Source organism: Gossypium hirsutum, chromosome D06, assembly GCF_007990345.1.
Source record: "Gossypium hirsutum isolate 1008001.06 chromosome D06, Gossypium_hirsutum_v2.1, whole genome shotgun sequence".
Lineage (NCBI taxonomy): Eukaryota > Viridiplantae > Streptophyta > Magnoliopsida > Malvales > Malvaceae > Gossypium > Gossypium hirsutum.
In genome coordinates, this window is record NC_053442.1 from 38,943,732 (window position 1) to 38,957,196 (window position 13,465).

The following is a 13,465-nucleotide window of genomic DNA, read 5'->3' on the forward strand; positions in this document are numbered from 1 at the left end:
AAAATGGCACGTTGACTCTTTCCCCGCTAAAAATGAAAAAAAATTACAATTTAATCTTTATACTATTCAATGTTTCAATATAGTCCCAAATGTGATTTTCATCACACCGAATCACACTTTAATCCATTTCATGCAAAATAATCCATAATAATAAATATTTTCCATATTCGGATAATTTTGCACATTAGTACTCGTACTTTTCAATGATGAAACATGGAAGATTATAAGCAAGCCAACCATAAGCAAAGCTTTAGCATGTTATCCACAAAACAAAACTATCGATACTTGTAATTGATCTATCACTGCTGGTTCTGCTGTCTTTGCTGTGCAAAATTGGGGTTATTCTGAAGAGCTGCCATATTAGATTGTAAATTCTGGGCAGTGCCCATATTACCGAATGCAGCTTGTGAACCATGCTGCTGCTGTGACTGCTGTTGCTGCTGCTGTGGCTGTGGCTGCATGGCCATAAGGCCTCCTGGATTGGATCCCATATTAAACACTGCATACAAAAGAGCCCGAAATGAAAATTTTTTAAGTCTGAACTCACATCAAACTCAAAGCTCTAAAGGCTATATAGTTGCATGCACAATGCGCTTTCAGTTTCTCCAAATTTTGGTTTTGTTGGGTTGAGGCAGAAATTGGAAGTCAAAAGAGGGAAGAAGCAACTGAGCACCACTAGATATAGAAATCAATACATGTATATGTATATGTATATGCATGCATGAAAGAATGTCAAGACCATTATTCATACTTTGGTCACTTAAGATTTGAGATGCATGAGTCCGCTGAGGATTGCTACCAGGTACAAACTGCAGAAAGAATTGAACTGAATGAGTTAGGTTACACTTAGAAGTTATGACAAAAGGAAAAAAAGAAAACTGAATGTAGTATATCAATAAGGACAAGTATACAAATGCAGTATATACAAACACCAATTACATATACAGCTTTAGGGACAATGGTTAATATGTGGCAAACAGCTGCCAGATCTGCAGCAAAATTGTGTTTGACCAATCCAAACTACATAAAGCCTTGAACAAGAAGTGATAATTTCTAGCAGGATGAAAGGGAACAGAACTGAGAGCCAGGAAACAGGATTTGACAAACAGCACTATCCTAATCCCGCATCTATGGCCAAACCATGCTCCCCCAGACCACCTTGCTCTTATTTTTATGCTTATTTAACTAACCTCTCTAGTTTCTTAGATAAGAATTAACAGATGCCAAGAGCCAAAATGCTTAGAAACCAAGCCAAAAAGATAAAATAGGAAAACAGATATTACTTGCCAATCCTATACAAAGGAGAGGCAAAGACATCAAAGGCTTAGCTACCAGCTCTTTTTAGTCTCAATCTAGCTGAAACTCTATGACACAACTAGTTTTGATTGAAACAAATCTATGGGTAAAACCAATGATTCAGTTCATCACAAGTGAAAAAGTTCAAAGGTTTTTAAATCTGCACCAGATATGCCTAGATAATTAAGGAAATAGTAAACATCCCTATGGATTTGTATAAATCTCTAAGACCAAGGAATCATGTTCCTGTAAGAATTTTAGAGAAGAAAACCACACAAACAAAAGATTGTATACATCACCCACTCACAACCACATGAAACTGAAATTTTACAAGCTTTTGATATTTACACAAAGTGAACCTTAGAAATAAAGACAGCTCCACAATTCATGAAGAACATGAAAGCTTAGAAAGTCTTTTTTTTCTTTTTAAATGACATTTATAATACAGACAAGATAAATTTCACAATATGCATGATTTAGATGAAGAGAAGTCTGACTAAGAAAAAGAAACTCAGCAAAAGCATTAGCAACTAACCTGCATCCTTGGTAGTAGTGACTGAGATGACATAGTTGCGGACATGTTTGGAATCTAAATCAAAACATTTAAAATACAAATTTAAACCATGAAAGATATAACTTCAATATAAAGGAGGCAAATCAACATATGTGTAATAAAAGCGCTTGTAATATATGGATGAGAACTGCTGAATTTGACATGCAAAGCTGTGAAACAGAAATTTCATCCACATTTCATAATCTTTAAGAAATGTTTCATTTCATCCTTCTGACCTAAATCTTCATATGCACAACCATGTTACATTCTTACATCCTTTATCAGTCAAAACTAAAATCTTTATCAAATTTGACACATTGATGCCATGTGTATGTCCATGTGGATAAATCCACCAAAACAACGAATGATGCGCATTTCCTCATTGTATAATTGTATCTAATTTACCTTACTATAATAGCATATATTTTCCTATTTGATCACTTCTTCACCACATCGTCACAAAGCATTAAGTTGTACAAAGGAATATTATATCATGATATACTCCAGCATTAAGCTCTACAACAGGAAAATCAAAATAACTGGTATCAAAATTTGAAAACCTTATGAAAACCAAATGAACATTAACCAACCAACCGTGCCACTCATTTCCTTCCATCATCTTTTACCAATGAGCAAAAAAAAATCCAACTAAAGGAAGCCCTTTTCTTTTGTCTGAGGCAAGTCATATTTGCTCCCTCCCTCAAAACCAAGAGCCTATCTTGAATCAATACTGCAAAAGGCATTTCCAATCCTAGAAACTATAAGTTCAATAACTATGGACGAAGCACTCTCTTAAAGAACATCAATAATTCCAGGATGAATAAAAACATAATTAAATAGACAATTTAGTGTTAATAAATAAAAGCACCTATAATGAACAAACTAACAGAAAGTTATTTGAATTTCTGCTTAAACTCCCTAATGTTAGAAGGTGGACACATTTCCTAAGTTGAGAAGCATGAGTAAAGGTACCATCAATCTGGTATATCTTTCATTAGAATACAAAAATCTAATTCAATGAATGACCTTATCCAATGATAAGTTTTATTTTAAGGAGAAAAAAGAACATCATATATAATGTTTTGAAAGAACAAATGCAAGAACACAGAGCATAAAACAGATTGAAGAGTTATATAGCTAACCATCTGAGTACTTGGTGTCCCCTGAGCAGCATTGAACAATGCAGTATTTGCTGCACTGGAGAATTGGCCTAAATGACGACTCAACTGATTTCCTTGATTGAGTTGGCTTTGCCCTATGCCATGCTGCACATGTCCTGGAGGAAGCTGCCTACCCTGAAATTGCTGATGGCCCAAGGGTTGAGAAAACTGCATCTGACCATGTAACTGGTGGAAAGAGATTTTGGTTTCAGTTAAACCAATAGTATAAAGAAAAGGTTTATTTTAGAAGGGTAAAACATGCCTCCTCAAGAATAAATTGTCCCAAGTTAGATCCAAAAGAAGGAAGAGATAAAACCACTCATTTGAAGGCTCACTTCACATACCTGCATCAACACACCACCACCCCAAGCAACTCCTACCCTCTCCGCTTCAAATAGAAAAAATAAATTGAAAAGGACTACAAGCCTAAAAAAAGTTCAATGGTTCCTATAAATTCAGTAAACAAAAGGAAGGAAAACCAAGATCTTCATATTTCGTTTCACAATAAAAACGTCACTGGTGCTTTTACTTCCATATATTTTGCTCTGCAGCTTTCATACAAAAGTATTCATCTTTCAAGTGTAGCTGATTCACAGAATACCTTCATAGTAATTCACTATTGTAGTTATTTCAGGAGGCGGTTGCAAATCTTGTAAAATTTTCTCTGTGCAGTGAAAGTGAGTAATAGCTAACAATCACTTAACATGTATACAAGTTTGAATGAGAACTGTAAAATATAACAAACATCCACCCACTATCATTTTAACTTTGCAGTCTTTGCAAGAAGCACTTTTTAAAATTTTGTTCTCAGATCTGCTGTATAAAACTCAACCTGAAATCAAAACCCAAACAGTCGTACTAAAACTTCTGGTTTATTTTAAGCTACCCAAGTGCAGGCAAGCGGCTCCAAAGACTCACAGAACAAACCCATTTCCTGAACTCTAAATCCTTAAATTTACTAGGTTATGGCAATAATGATATTCAAAAGCACAACTTAGGGTGGGTTTGGATGGGCGATTGGGTGCAGTGCGGTGCAGTGCGTTTAGCTTACTTTTTGTCTCACGCTATAGTATCGCTACAGTATCTAATCTCACCGCCACCGCTGTTTTTACACTAACCGCAGGTAAACGCACCGCCCATCCAAACTCACCCTTAGACCCATCACTGGAATGCGGTTTTTCAGGCACTGATATATATGAAGCATGCATTTGTAATTCATAAGAAATTTCAGATAAAACAAGAAGTAAAGGAAAAAAAGTCATAAGAAAGTTACCGACTGAAACTTTTGCTGAGTCTGACCCTGCAGATCATGAAGCGGCAGCTGATTCTGTACCAAAGAAATGATTGTTCATAGTTATAATACAACTGAATGGCTAAGAAACATACGAAGCTATTCTATGCTTCAACAAAACAAACATAAAAAACTTATTCAAATTTGCTTAGAATCATAAGATTCAGCCAAATTAACTGTCCTTTACCTCATGATAGTTTTGAAAACCCTTCAATCCAACCAAGAGTCATAGTTACTATGTAAAATCAAAGCATGCACTTACATGCATATGTACATATAGATGTCGATATGTCACGAGTTACTCTTATGGCCTCACAGAAACTTTAAAAGCACAAAAAATAAGCAAAATTTATACCTGTCCCAGTCCTTGCATTGTAGACTGCCTAAACTGTTGCTGAGCAAGGAGTTGCTGTTGATGCTGAGGCAATTGCATCATTTTTTGCCTTTGCTGCTGCTGCTGCTGCTGCAGTTGCTGCGTCTGTTGCTGAGGAGATGGTGTGTTCATCATAGTCGTTGCGGACCTTGGTGAGTTGGCATATGGGAGTGGAGAAGTTGTGATGTTATCATAGGAGGTAGCACTAGTAGCAGCAGAAGGAGATGCAGCTGATCTACCGATAAGTTGTGCTCCAGTAGCCTGGCATAAGAAGACTAGAAGAGTAAAGCTATTGCATATAAACTTTGATCTTCAGAAAATAAGAAACATAACCAGAAATGATACAGAATGCTTTTCATAGGATCAGAATCAACTGATAAGTATAATCCAATTAAAATGATTAAAATAGAATGTGTCTCCCATGAATGACTTAAAAAAGGAGAGGATGAAGAATTTATCAAGAACAGGATCCTGATGTGGCCTTTGCACTAGGCCAATGATCGCAATATTGAGGCTATAATGGTTGAATTTTACTCATAATTACGTTATCCTACTCCTAGCACCATTTAAAGAGAATGATGAGAACATATGGAGGCTGCAATCACCTAAGTAACAAAGAGTAGATAGTGTGCTCTAAGAGAGTCCAAAGTTGAGCTCATACAGACTTTGATATGAATGTAGCTCTTTCAGAATCAGATATTCATTTAGATGAAAATAATCACCAAGAGGAGCACAAATAGCCTTTCACCTTATTTGAAGAAAACATTCAGGTTTACTTGCATGTAGGTTTAGGAAAAGACTGATTAAGGGGAAGTCAATGACTAACCTGTAACAAAGACCCCTGACTGCCAATGTTGTTTGGCATAAGAGGAGTGTTCTTCATGTACATGCCTGTAAGCGAATTTGAAGTATGCTACTAAACCGCACAAGAAACTTTCCAGGATTGAAATAGAATAAAAAACTATAATAGTTGTACGAAAATTACCAGATGGATCAGCAAAAGATTGCACTCCATCAGCTGCAGGCATAATGTCCACCAGATGAAGTGGAAGCGAAGGTGTGATCAGCTTCTGATCTGCAGGTAGACGCAGACCTGCATACAAAGACCAATCAATAATTGGATGATAAGCATGCTAAGATCAAAGTACTAGGCCTTTCTCTAGAACATAAATAGACAAACCAAATCTTAGATGCTAATTCTAAAGAGATTCATCTACAGGTCCATTAAACTTCAATTAACCATAGAAATCAATGCAGAAACTTTCATCTACCATTCCATTAAAATTCAATTACTTCAACTACTGTATCAATTGACTGATGTTGATTATCTATGACCAAAGGGCATTCTTATAAAACAATACAAGGAAAACTATAATAGATTTTCTAAATTTAAACCTATTTTCAATGAGGGGAAAAAAATAAAACAACAACCATTGCATATGGCCCACCAAACTATCAGTTGAAAACTATTAGTAGCCTGCAGTTGCAAAATCTAGAAAGATATCTCGTTACATCTCATGGTCTAAATATAGTTGCTACACTAACTGCTAAAGACTATCACCTTCGCCAAAATTAACAGCAGTACGGAGTAAGTTCTCTTGTTCTTGAATTTTAGCAGCCTGCCCCTTGTCTAGAGTAGGAAGAATGGCTGGCCCTTGGCGAGAGAAAAAACAATATGCTTTGCGGGTATCAGCTAATACTTTCTCAGCACTTTCACATGCAGCCGCAATCATATCAATTCTAGCCTGTAAAACTATAAAAATCACACACCTGAAAATAACCAGATTCGACCAGAAAAACAATTATTGTGTGACACTAGCTCACCTTTAGCTTATCAATTTGTGAAGGTATCGGCAGATTTTGCATTCCTAGAAGCAACTATTCTCGCTTCAAATTATCCTCCACTTCCATCTCTGGCAGTAGCTTCGAGGATAACATAACCGGTAATACTACACAGCCAATGAACCGGATTTAATTACTCAGTAATTACAATGAATAAAGATAAGTATTATTGCCAATCCAAATTATCTCAATCAGCATTTTAAGGGGAAATAAAACAGCTAATAAACTTGAAGCGTAAAGAGAAAAAAAAAAAAAGCGTACTCGGAGCATTGTCAGCATTAACATTTTTGGGATGAACAACAAAAGCCTTTGAAACCTTTTTTATTTCATCCACAATGTTGAAAAGTTCGAGATTCACCATTGAGTATTGACCCAAAATATCCTGCCTGTTTTACGAACAAACAAAAAAGAAAAGCCCTAAATATATAATATGAAAATCTGAAGATTAAAGGTTATAAAAGAAAGAAAGAGAAGAGAGAGGACCATTTGGGGGTGGTATTTGTGCGAGAATAGGCGTCGAAGTCTTCGAGGATGCGAGTTATGGCCTTGAAGAGGGAAATGGCTCTGGTCTTTACAGATTCCAAATTGAGCTGTTGTTGAAGCGCCTGGTTCAGCCTCTCCGCCCCTACCACTGCCTGATTCTGCTGCTGTGGCTGCGATTCCGGCTGCGATGGGTCCTGAATCATTCCCTCCATTTTAGTTTAGCTAATCTTTCTGTCTTCTTCAAGATTACAAACAGCTGCAGACACTTCGTCTTGTTTGGGGACGGTTAATAAATGGGAAATTTTTAGGATAAACTACCAAGTTGGAGGGGTGAATTTGTTAATCGACTTCTATGAAATAGAATCGAAGTCCATGTCCAACATAAATTAAAATTTTCCCACTAAATACTTCGACTGAAATTGTCTGCAAAAAAGGTTGGAATGCAATAAACTCATCTTAAAATCTGGATAACTACATATATAATAAATGTTTTGCAATTTAAGCTTTCAACATTATATAGATTAGTCATTTTAACCACTTCTATTAAAATCACAAATACTAAATTGAGGGAATAGTTAAAAATAGATAGAATAATAAATTTAGTTCTCAAATTTTATATATAATATTAATTTAGTTATAATTTAAAAAAATAATTATTAAAATTTACAACAATTTAATTATAATTTTAAAAATTCAAAGAAATATATAAAAATATCTAAATATTTTCAAATATATATAATAATTTTAAAAAATATATAAAAATAAATAAATATTTTCAAAATATTATAATAATAAATTTAAATTTTATATTAATAATAAATAAAATAAAAACCGTCCATCCAATCCCCTCGCTATCCTTCCCCACATATCCTCCATTCACCACTGTTCTCCTTCTCTTCACCATACCTTTCTCTATAAGCATACATAAAATGGCAAAACTAGTGGCTACCTTTGTCGTTGTCCTCATAAGGGTGCTCTTTTCTTTCATGCAAAACTTGGGCTTGGAAAAAGAGGGCTTGGAAAAAGAGATGATTTATTCCATTTTCAAAGCTTTTCTTCTGCTTTCTGTTATTGGGTTTGTTCTTCAGTTCATATTTAACCAAGACAACATGAAGGGGAATAAAAGTTTGAGATAGAAGAAATTTGAAGATGAGGATAAAAGGAAGAGAGAAACAAATTTCAGAGAGCTTGAAGAAGAAGAACATCATGTATATTTCTTAACTGCATCCCCTCATTCAGATTGGCCATTAAAAAGGTGAGTAACAACAATGAATGGACAACCTGGCATATGCCTAAAACATACCGTTTCAATTAAGACTATTTACCCAAAACGACTCGTTTTACGTACTAATCTAATTCCCCCTTACGCATATTGTTTCATTAAAATCTTCAACACAAAATACAACGTTTCGATATAGTAACTAAAATTAATAGAAATGCAAAATAGTTTACCGTTATTTTTAATTATTCCATATTAAATAGTCCCCTCTCGAATACAATCCTTGTCCTCAAGGATCAAATAGTGGATATTGTTGCTGAAACTCGACCCAACGTTCCCAAGTTAAGTCTTCAAGAAAGGTATTGTCCCATTCGACTAACACCTCTATTGTTGTCTAATTTCCCCTTCTTACGATTCTTCTATCCAGTATTTGAACTGGTGTCTTGACAAGAGTGTCATCAGAGTGATACGATCTGCCTCGGTGTTGAGTCGAGTCGTATTTTAGTTGCCTGATCGTCGACGAGGAAGTTTCGTTTGATTTCGAAAATGGATGAATTTTGGTTAAGTATGGAATTGTATGTTGGAATAAGTTCAAGGTGGTTAAAAGATAGATGGATTTTAGATGGAATAACTTTGGATGGGCTCGGTTTAACAAAGAAGTAGGATAGAAAAAGTAAGTGATGGAGATGAATAATAGAACTTAAACATCAAGAAAGATTCGACACTATAACGAGTATTGCCCCAAATCTTATATGGTTTAAGGTGACAGTTGGGAATAGGTTGATGGACCAAAGTAGGAACCGAAGGTACATTTAGATGGATGAACGCCACACCAAGGTTGGTGATAAGTTCAAAAACAAGTTCAGGATGACGCCGATGACGCCACTAGCTCACTAGATAAGTCACTCGAGACTCGTACGAAATTGGAGAGGAAGTTAACCTCATAGAAACAAAGTTTCATTAAACAAATTGGCAAAAGTTTAGCAAAAGTCCATTACAAAATCTGATTTCACCTATTTATAGTGCTAAAAATAGGGTAGCCAAATAGTCATAAGCATTCATCTTAATGTGCTAATTAAAAGCTGAATTAAAATTCAAGTCTCTTGGCATTCTTGAAACAAATAACTCCTTCATTGAGTTCTCTTCAATTCAGCTGAATGAATGTCCATGAAGGCTTGAAAAATGACTCTTGAACTGTCCGGTTGCTGCCAAAATTTAAAAAGTAAATAATGCTATTTAAAACTTCCTTAAATGATGTATTAAACACCCTCTGTAACAGCTCATTCTTTTGTATTCAAATAGTACTTGAAAGGTCACTTCAATTAAGTTGTAACAGCTTTGAAATGTAACAGTTGTAAGCTAAAGAAACTCCTGCAATAAACACATTAAAATAACTCATTAAGCATATTAAACACTAATTAAACATATCAAGAATAAATACTTAACTTAGGTAAATAAACTAAACATATGCATTAACTATTCTAGCAACTAGTTAATTAAAGAAGCATAAATAAATAAACTTAAACTCATGCATCAATAAATAATCCTAGTAACTAGATTAATTAAGAGCAACACTTATTAAATAAAGTTTAACAAAAACACTTATTAATTAAACTAAGATGAGTTGAATAAATGTCCAACAACTTATTTATTAAACTAAGATGCTTAAATGCATGGTTTGAAATGCAAACTTAACTAACATGAAAGTTACATAATTAAACTAACATGACTTAATTTAATGATGCAAACTTAACTAACATGAAAGTTACATAATGCATGACTTTATTAAATGCAGAACACATATTAATGATGTGCAAACTATGACATAATTAAAAACACAAACTAAAATAACTAAAAATTAATGAATCAAAGTCCTTATTTTCCAACAGTCAAATTGACAAACTGAAATTAAAAGCTTCATTTTGCACTTGGGCCCCTCGAGTTTGGGCTAATCTTGGTGGCACCGAGTTGTGTCGTAACATGATGCGGCCGGAATTGCATCACAGAGTCAGTAGGAGGTAATTCGGTGGAACTAGGAGCAAAGCCAACATGCTTATTGAGCTGAGATACGTAAAAAGTGGAGTGGTTACAAGCATCAGTTGGTAAGGTCAGTTTGTACGCAACCTTCCCTCTTTTAGCTTCCACTAGATAAGGTCCAAAATAACAAGGTGATAGCTTCTAATTACCCCTCTTCTTGATAGAATGTTGTCTGTAGGGTTGGAGCTTTAGATAAACCAATCCCTGACTCTCTCTCGGACCTCCTCTTGTCAGCCATTTGCTTCATTCTCTCCTAAGCTCTCTTTAAATGAAACTTTAACGTACTCTTAGTTGCCTCTCTCTGTTGCTAGCCCCAATCTACACTAGCAACTTGAGAAGATCCAGCCAAGTAAGGTAGATGATGTAGAGGTTCTTGGCCATACAATGCCTTATATGGAATGGTTTGTATGGTGGAATGGTAAGTGGTGTTATACCACTGCTCAGCTAAGGGAAACCATAAGTGTAACAGCCCGTTTTTAGGATTAACTGGAACAGTGGTTTCGGGGTCACCAAATCCGACGAGTAGGTTTGTAAATATTATATTTAATATTTACGAGTTAATTGTGATTTTTAAAAATATTTTTGATATTGTGATATTTGTTTTATAAGTGATTTATTAAGTTCAAGTGGTATGACCCTAAGGTCAAGTGGGTTTAGGAAATGAGGTATCAGGACCTCATTTCTATAAATCGAGTCGTAAATATTTTTATAAATATTTACAAAGTGGCAAAAATATGGTATTAAAGTTTCGTTGAAAAATTTTATCGTTTCGATAGTTAATTAAGCAAAAAGGACTAAATCGCGTAAAATGCAAAAAGTTATATTCTAATTGTTTAAGTGTTTATTTTCCATGTTTTACTAAAGTAGAAGTCCCTATTTATCAATTAAACCATTACTTTATGATAGTGGAGATTGGTGGTTTGGCATATATGAAATTATGTATTATTATAAAGGACAAAAAGGTAAATGGAATATTAAAATGTATTAAATAAAAATAAATAAAGTAACAGCCCAATTTGGACCTTAATTGGAACGGTGGTTTCGAGACCACGAATCCGAGTTAGAATAATATTTAAATATCATTTTATATGTTTAAAATGTGTGAAGTTGCTTTTGTGAAAGTTTCGGTTAAAAATTTTAGTGTTTGGAGGTCGATTGATGAAAAAATGGTTTAATCGCGTAAAATGGAAAATTTAAGGGTTAATGTATAAGGGCCAAATTATGATTGTTTTTATATTATGGAATATTAAGGTTGCAATTTGGCCATAAATAGGAATTGGTGGCCGACCAATATGCATGGATTAATGACTTGAATTGTTTGTTATATTTTATGGCATTATGGTATACTTTAATATATGTTAATATATTATATTTAATAAAAGATGAAAGTGTTCATCTTTCTTTTATTTTTTACTCGGCCGAAACTAAGAGAAAGAAAGGAAAGTTTCAGCTTTGATATTTTCGGTCCTTGCATGTTCAATTAGATCAAGAACCAAAAAGATCGGACATGGATCGGGGAAAATAAAAAAAAATCGTTGAGTAGTCGAATTCGATTGTCCGTCGAAATCCGAGGTAAGTTGTTAAGAAAATATTTATTGTTGGTTTAAATAAATATAATTTATATATTTGTGTGAGCCGCGTTGAAATATATAAAATCTTGGTGTTGTCGAATGCAAATAGAAATAATAAATATGAAAATTTCACTAAGCATGTGAGTTTGATTATCGAGCACTAAGTGTGCGAAGGAAAATATTAAGCACTAAGTGTGCGATTTCATGGCCTTTCTAGTTAAACAATAGCACTAAGTGTGCGAATACAACGGGTGAAGGAAAATGATCAGACGGTCTAATTATCAAATGCAAGAGTAGTAGTGTAATATTTATGTTCGTAATAATGAAGGTACGTAATCAAACCTTTGTGGTTGATATTATTGAACTTGAAATTATATGGTGGGTAGTTATAAATATAATATGTATGATAGATTTGGAAAAATGAGAGATGGATGAGTTGAAAAGTATAAAATAAAATAAATAATGATAATAATAAAATGATATGATATATATATATAATAATGTTTGATTATTTATTTTATATATGAGTGAACATTCGACTAGGTATTAAATGGTAAGATGGGAAGTGTTAAGTAATTATTATTATTATTTTTAGAGTTTATGTATATTCGAACATGTTAGGTATTAAACTTGACTGATTGATATATACTGGTAGTCAAGTTTGGTTGAATATGTGATTTTAGTAGCAGGACTTGGTTACTCAAATTGAGTTTTTAATGTCTTTTAAATTGTTTAAATTGCTTATAACTAAGCTAAAATAGCTTACTTTGAGAATGTGAAAGTGTATATATGTGATAAGGCCTAATGACCGATGTGATGAATGTGAAAGTGTATATATATGTGATAGGGCCTAATGGCCGATGTGATGGATGTGAAAATGTGTATATATGTGATAGGGCCTAATGGCCGATGTGATGAATGTGATAAGTCCCGAAGGGCATTTGTGTCAGTACTATATCCGGGTTAAAACCCCGCAGGCTTTATGCGAGAATATTATCACTGATTAATGTCCGTAAGCTTCGTGCTCGTACTATATCCGAGCTCTAAAGACCCGATGACTACGTGTGGGGATTTTGTCCGGGTAAGACCCGATAACTTCGTGTGGAGATTTTGTCCGGGTGAGACTTCGTAATAAGAATTGCTTATAAATATATTCAATGCGAAAGGTTAAACAGGTATGTACTCCAAGTTTATATGTGAGCTTGATTTGCACTAAATCATAAGGTAGTTATGTGACGCATACGAGAGCAATCTATGAGACTATTCCTATGATTATGTGACATCGGATCAGAGTGAGAGGTTATGTGAAATCATACGATATATCTATGTCACATGAGCTCACTTTTATGTGAAAGTTTATCTGCCTATTGTATATGATGAGATGTGCATATTCGGTAAAGGGATGGTATGCCCGAAGGAAGAGTGAAATAAAAGTACGAACAACTATGTTACAATTTGATTGTTATCTGTTGACACTGCTTAAAACTTACTAAGCATTGTAATGCTTACTCCGTTTACTCTGTTTCCTCTGTTTTATAGATCTCATTGCGAAGCTACAGGCTCGGGGATCGTCAGCAACTAGTCACACTATCACTATCCACTGTTTGGTACTGCTATGTTTTGGATTATATTATGGCATG

The 13,465-nt window shown here is 34.4% G+C and overlaps 1 protein-coding gene across 2 annotated transcripts; it reads right to left on the bottom strand.

The window, feature by feature from the left end:
• Positions 1 to 80: 80 nt before the first annotated feature.
• On the bottom strand, positions 81 to 8,260 carry LOC107902053 (mediator of RNA polymerase II transcription subunit 8). Of its 2 annotated transcripts, none has more exons than XM_041095316.1 (13): positions 7,948 to 8,260; positions 6,999 to 7,421; positions 6,777 to 6,901; positions 6,498 to 6,622; positions 6,235 to 6,418; positions 5,659 to 5,766; positions 5,500 to 5,564; positions 4,656 to 4,934; positions 4,283 to 4,336; positions 2,992 to 3,195; positions 1,832 to 1,885; positions 752 to 809; positions 81 to 499 (listed from the first exon to the last, which is right to left on the bottom strand). In XM_041095316.1, exons 4-13 carry the CDS (start codon positions 6,537 to 6,539, stop codon positions 300 to 302), a joined length of 1,248 nt encoding a protein of 415 aa, XP_040951250.1. In that variant the 5' UTR covers positions 6,540 to 6,622; positions 6,777 to 6,901; positions 6,999 to 7,421; positions 7,948 to 8,260; the 3' UTR covers positions 81 to 299. The 2 variants fall into 2 exon arrangements, with proteins under 2 accessions (XP_040951250.1, XP_040951251.1); XM_041095317.1 differs by having other exon boundaries at positions 6,999 to 7,192; positions 7,948 to 8,257.
• Positions 8,261 to 13,465: the final 5,205 nt, after the last annotated feature.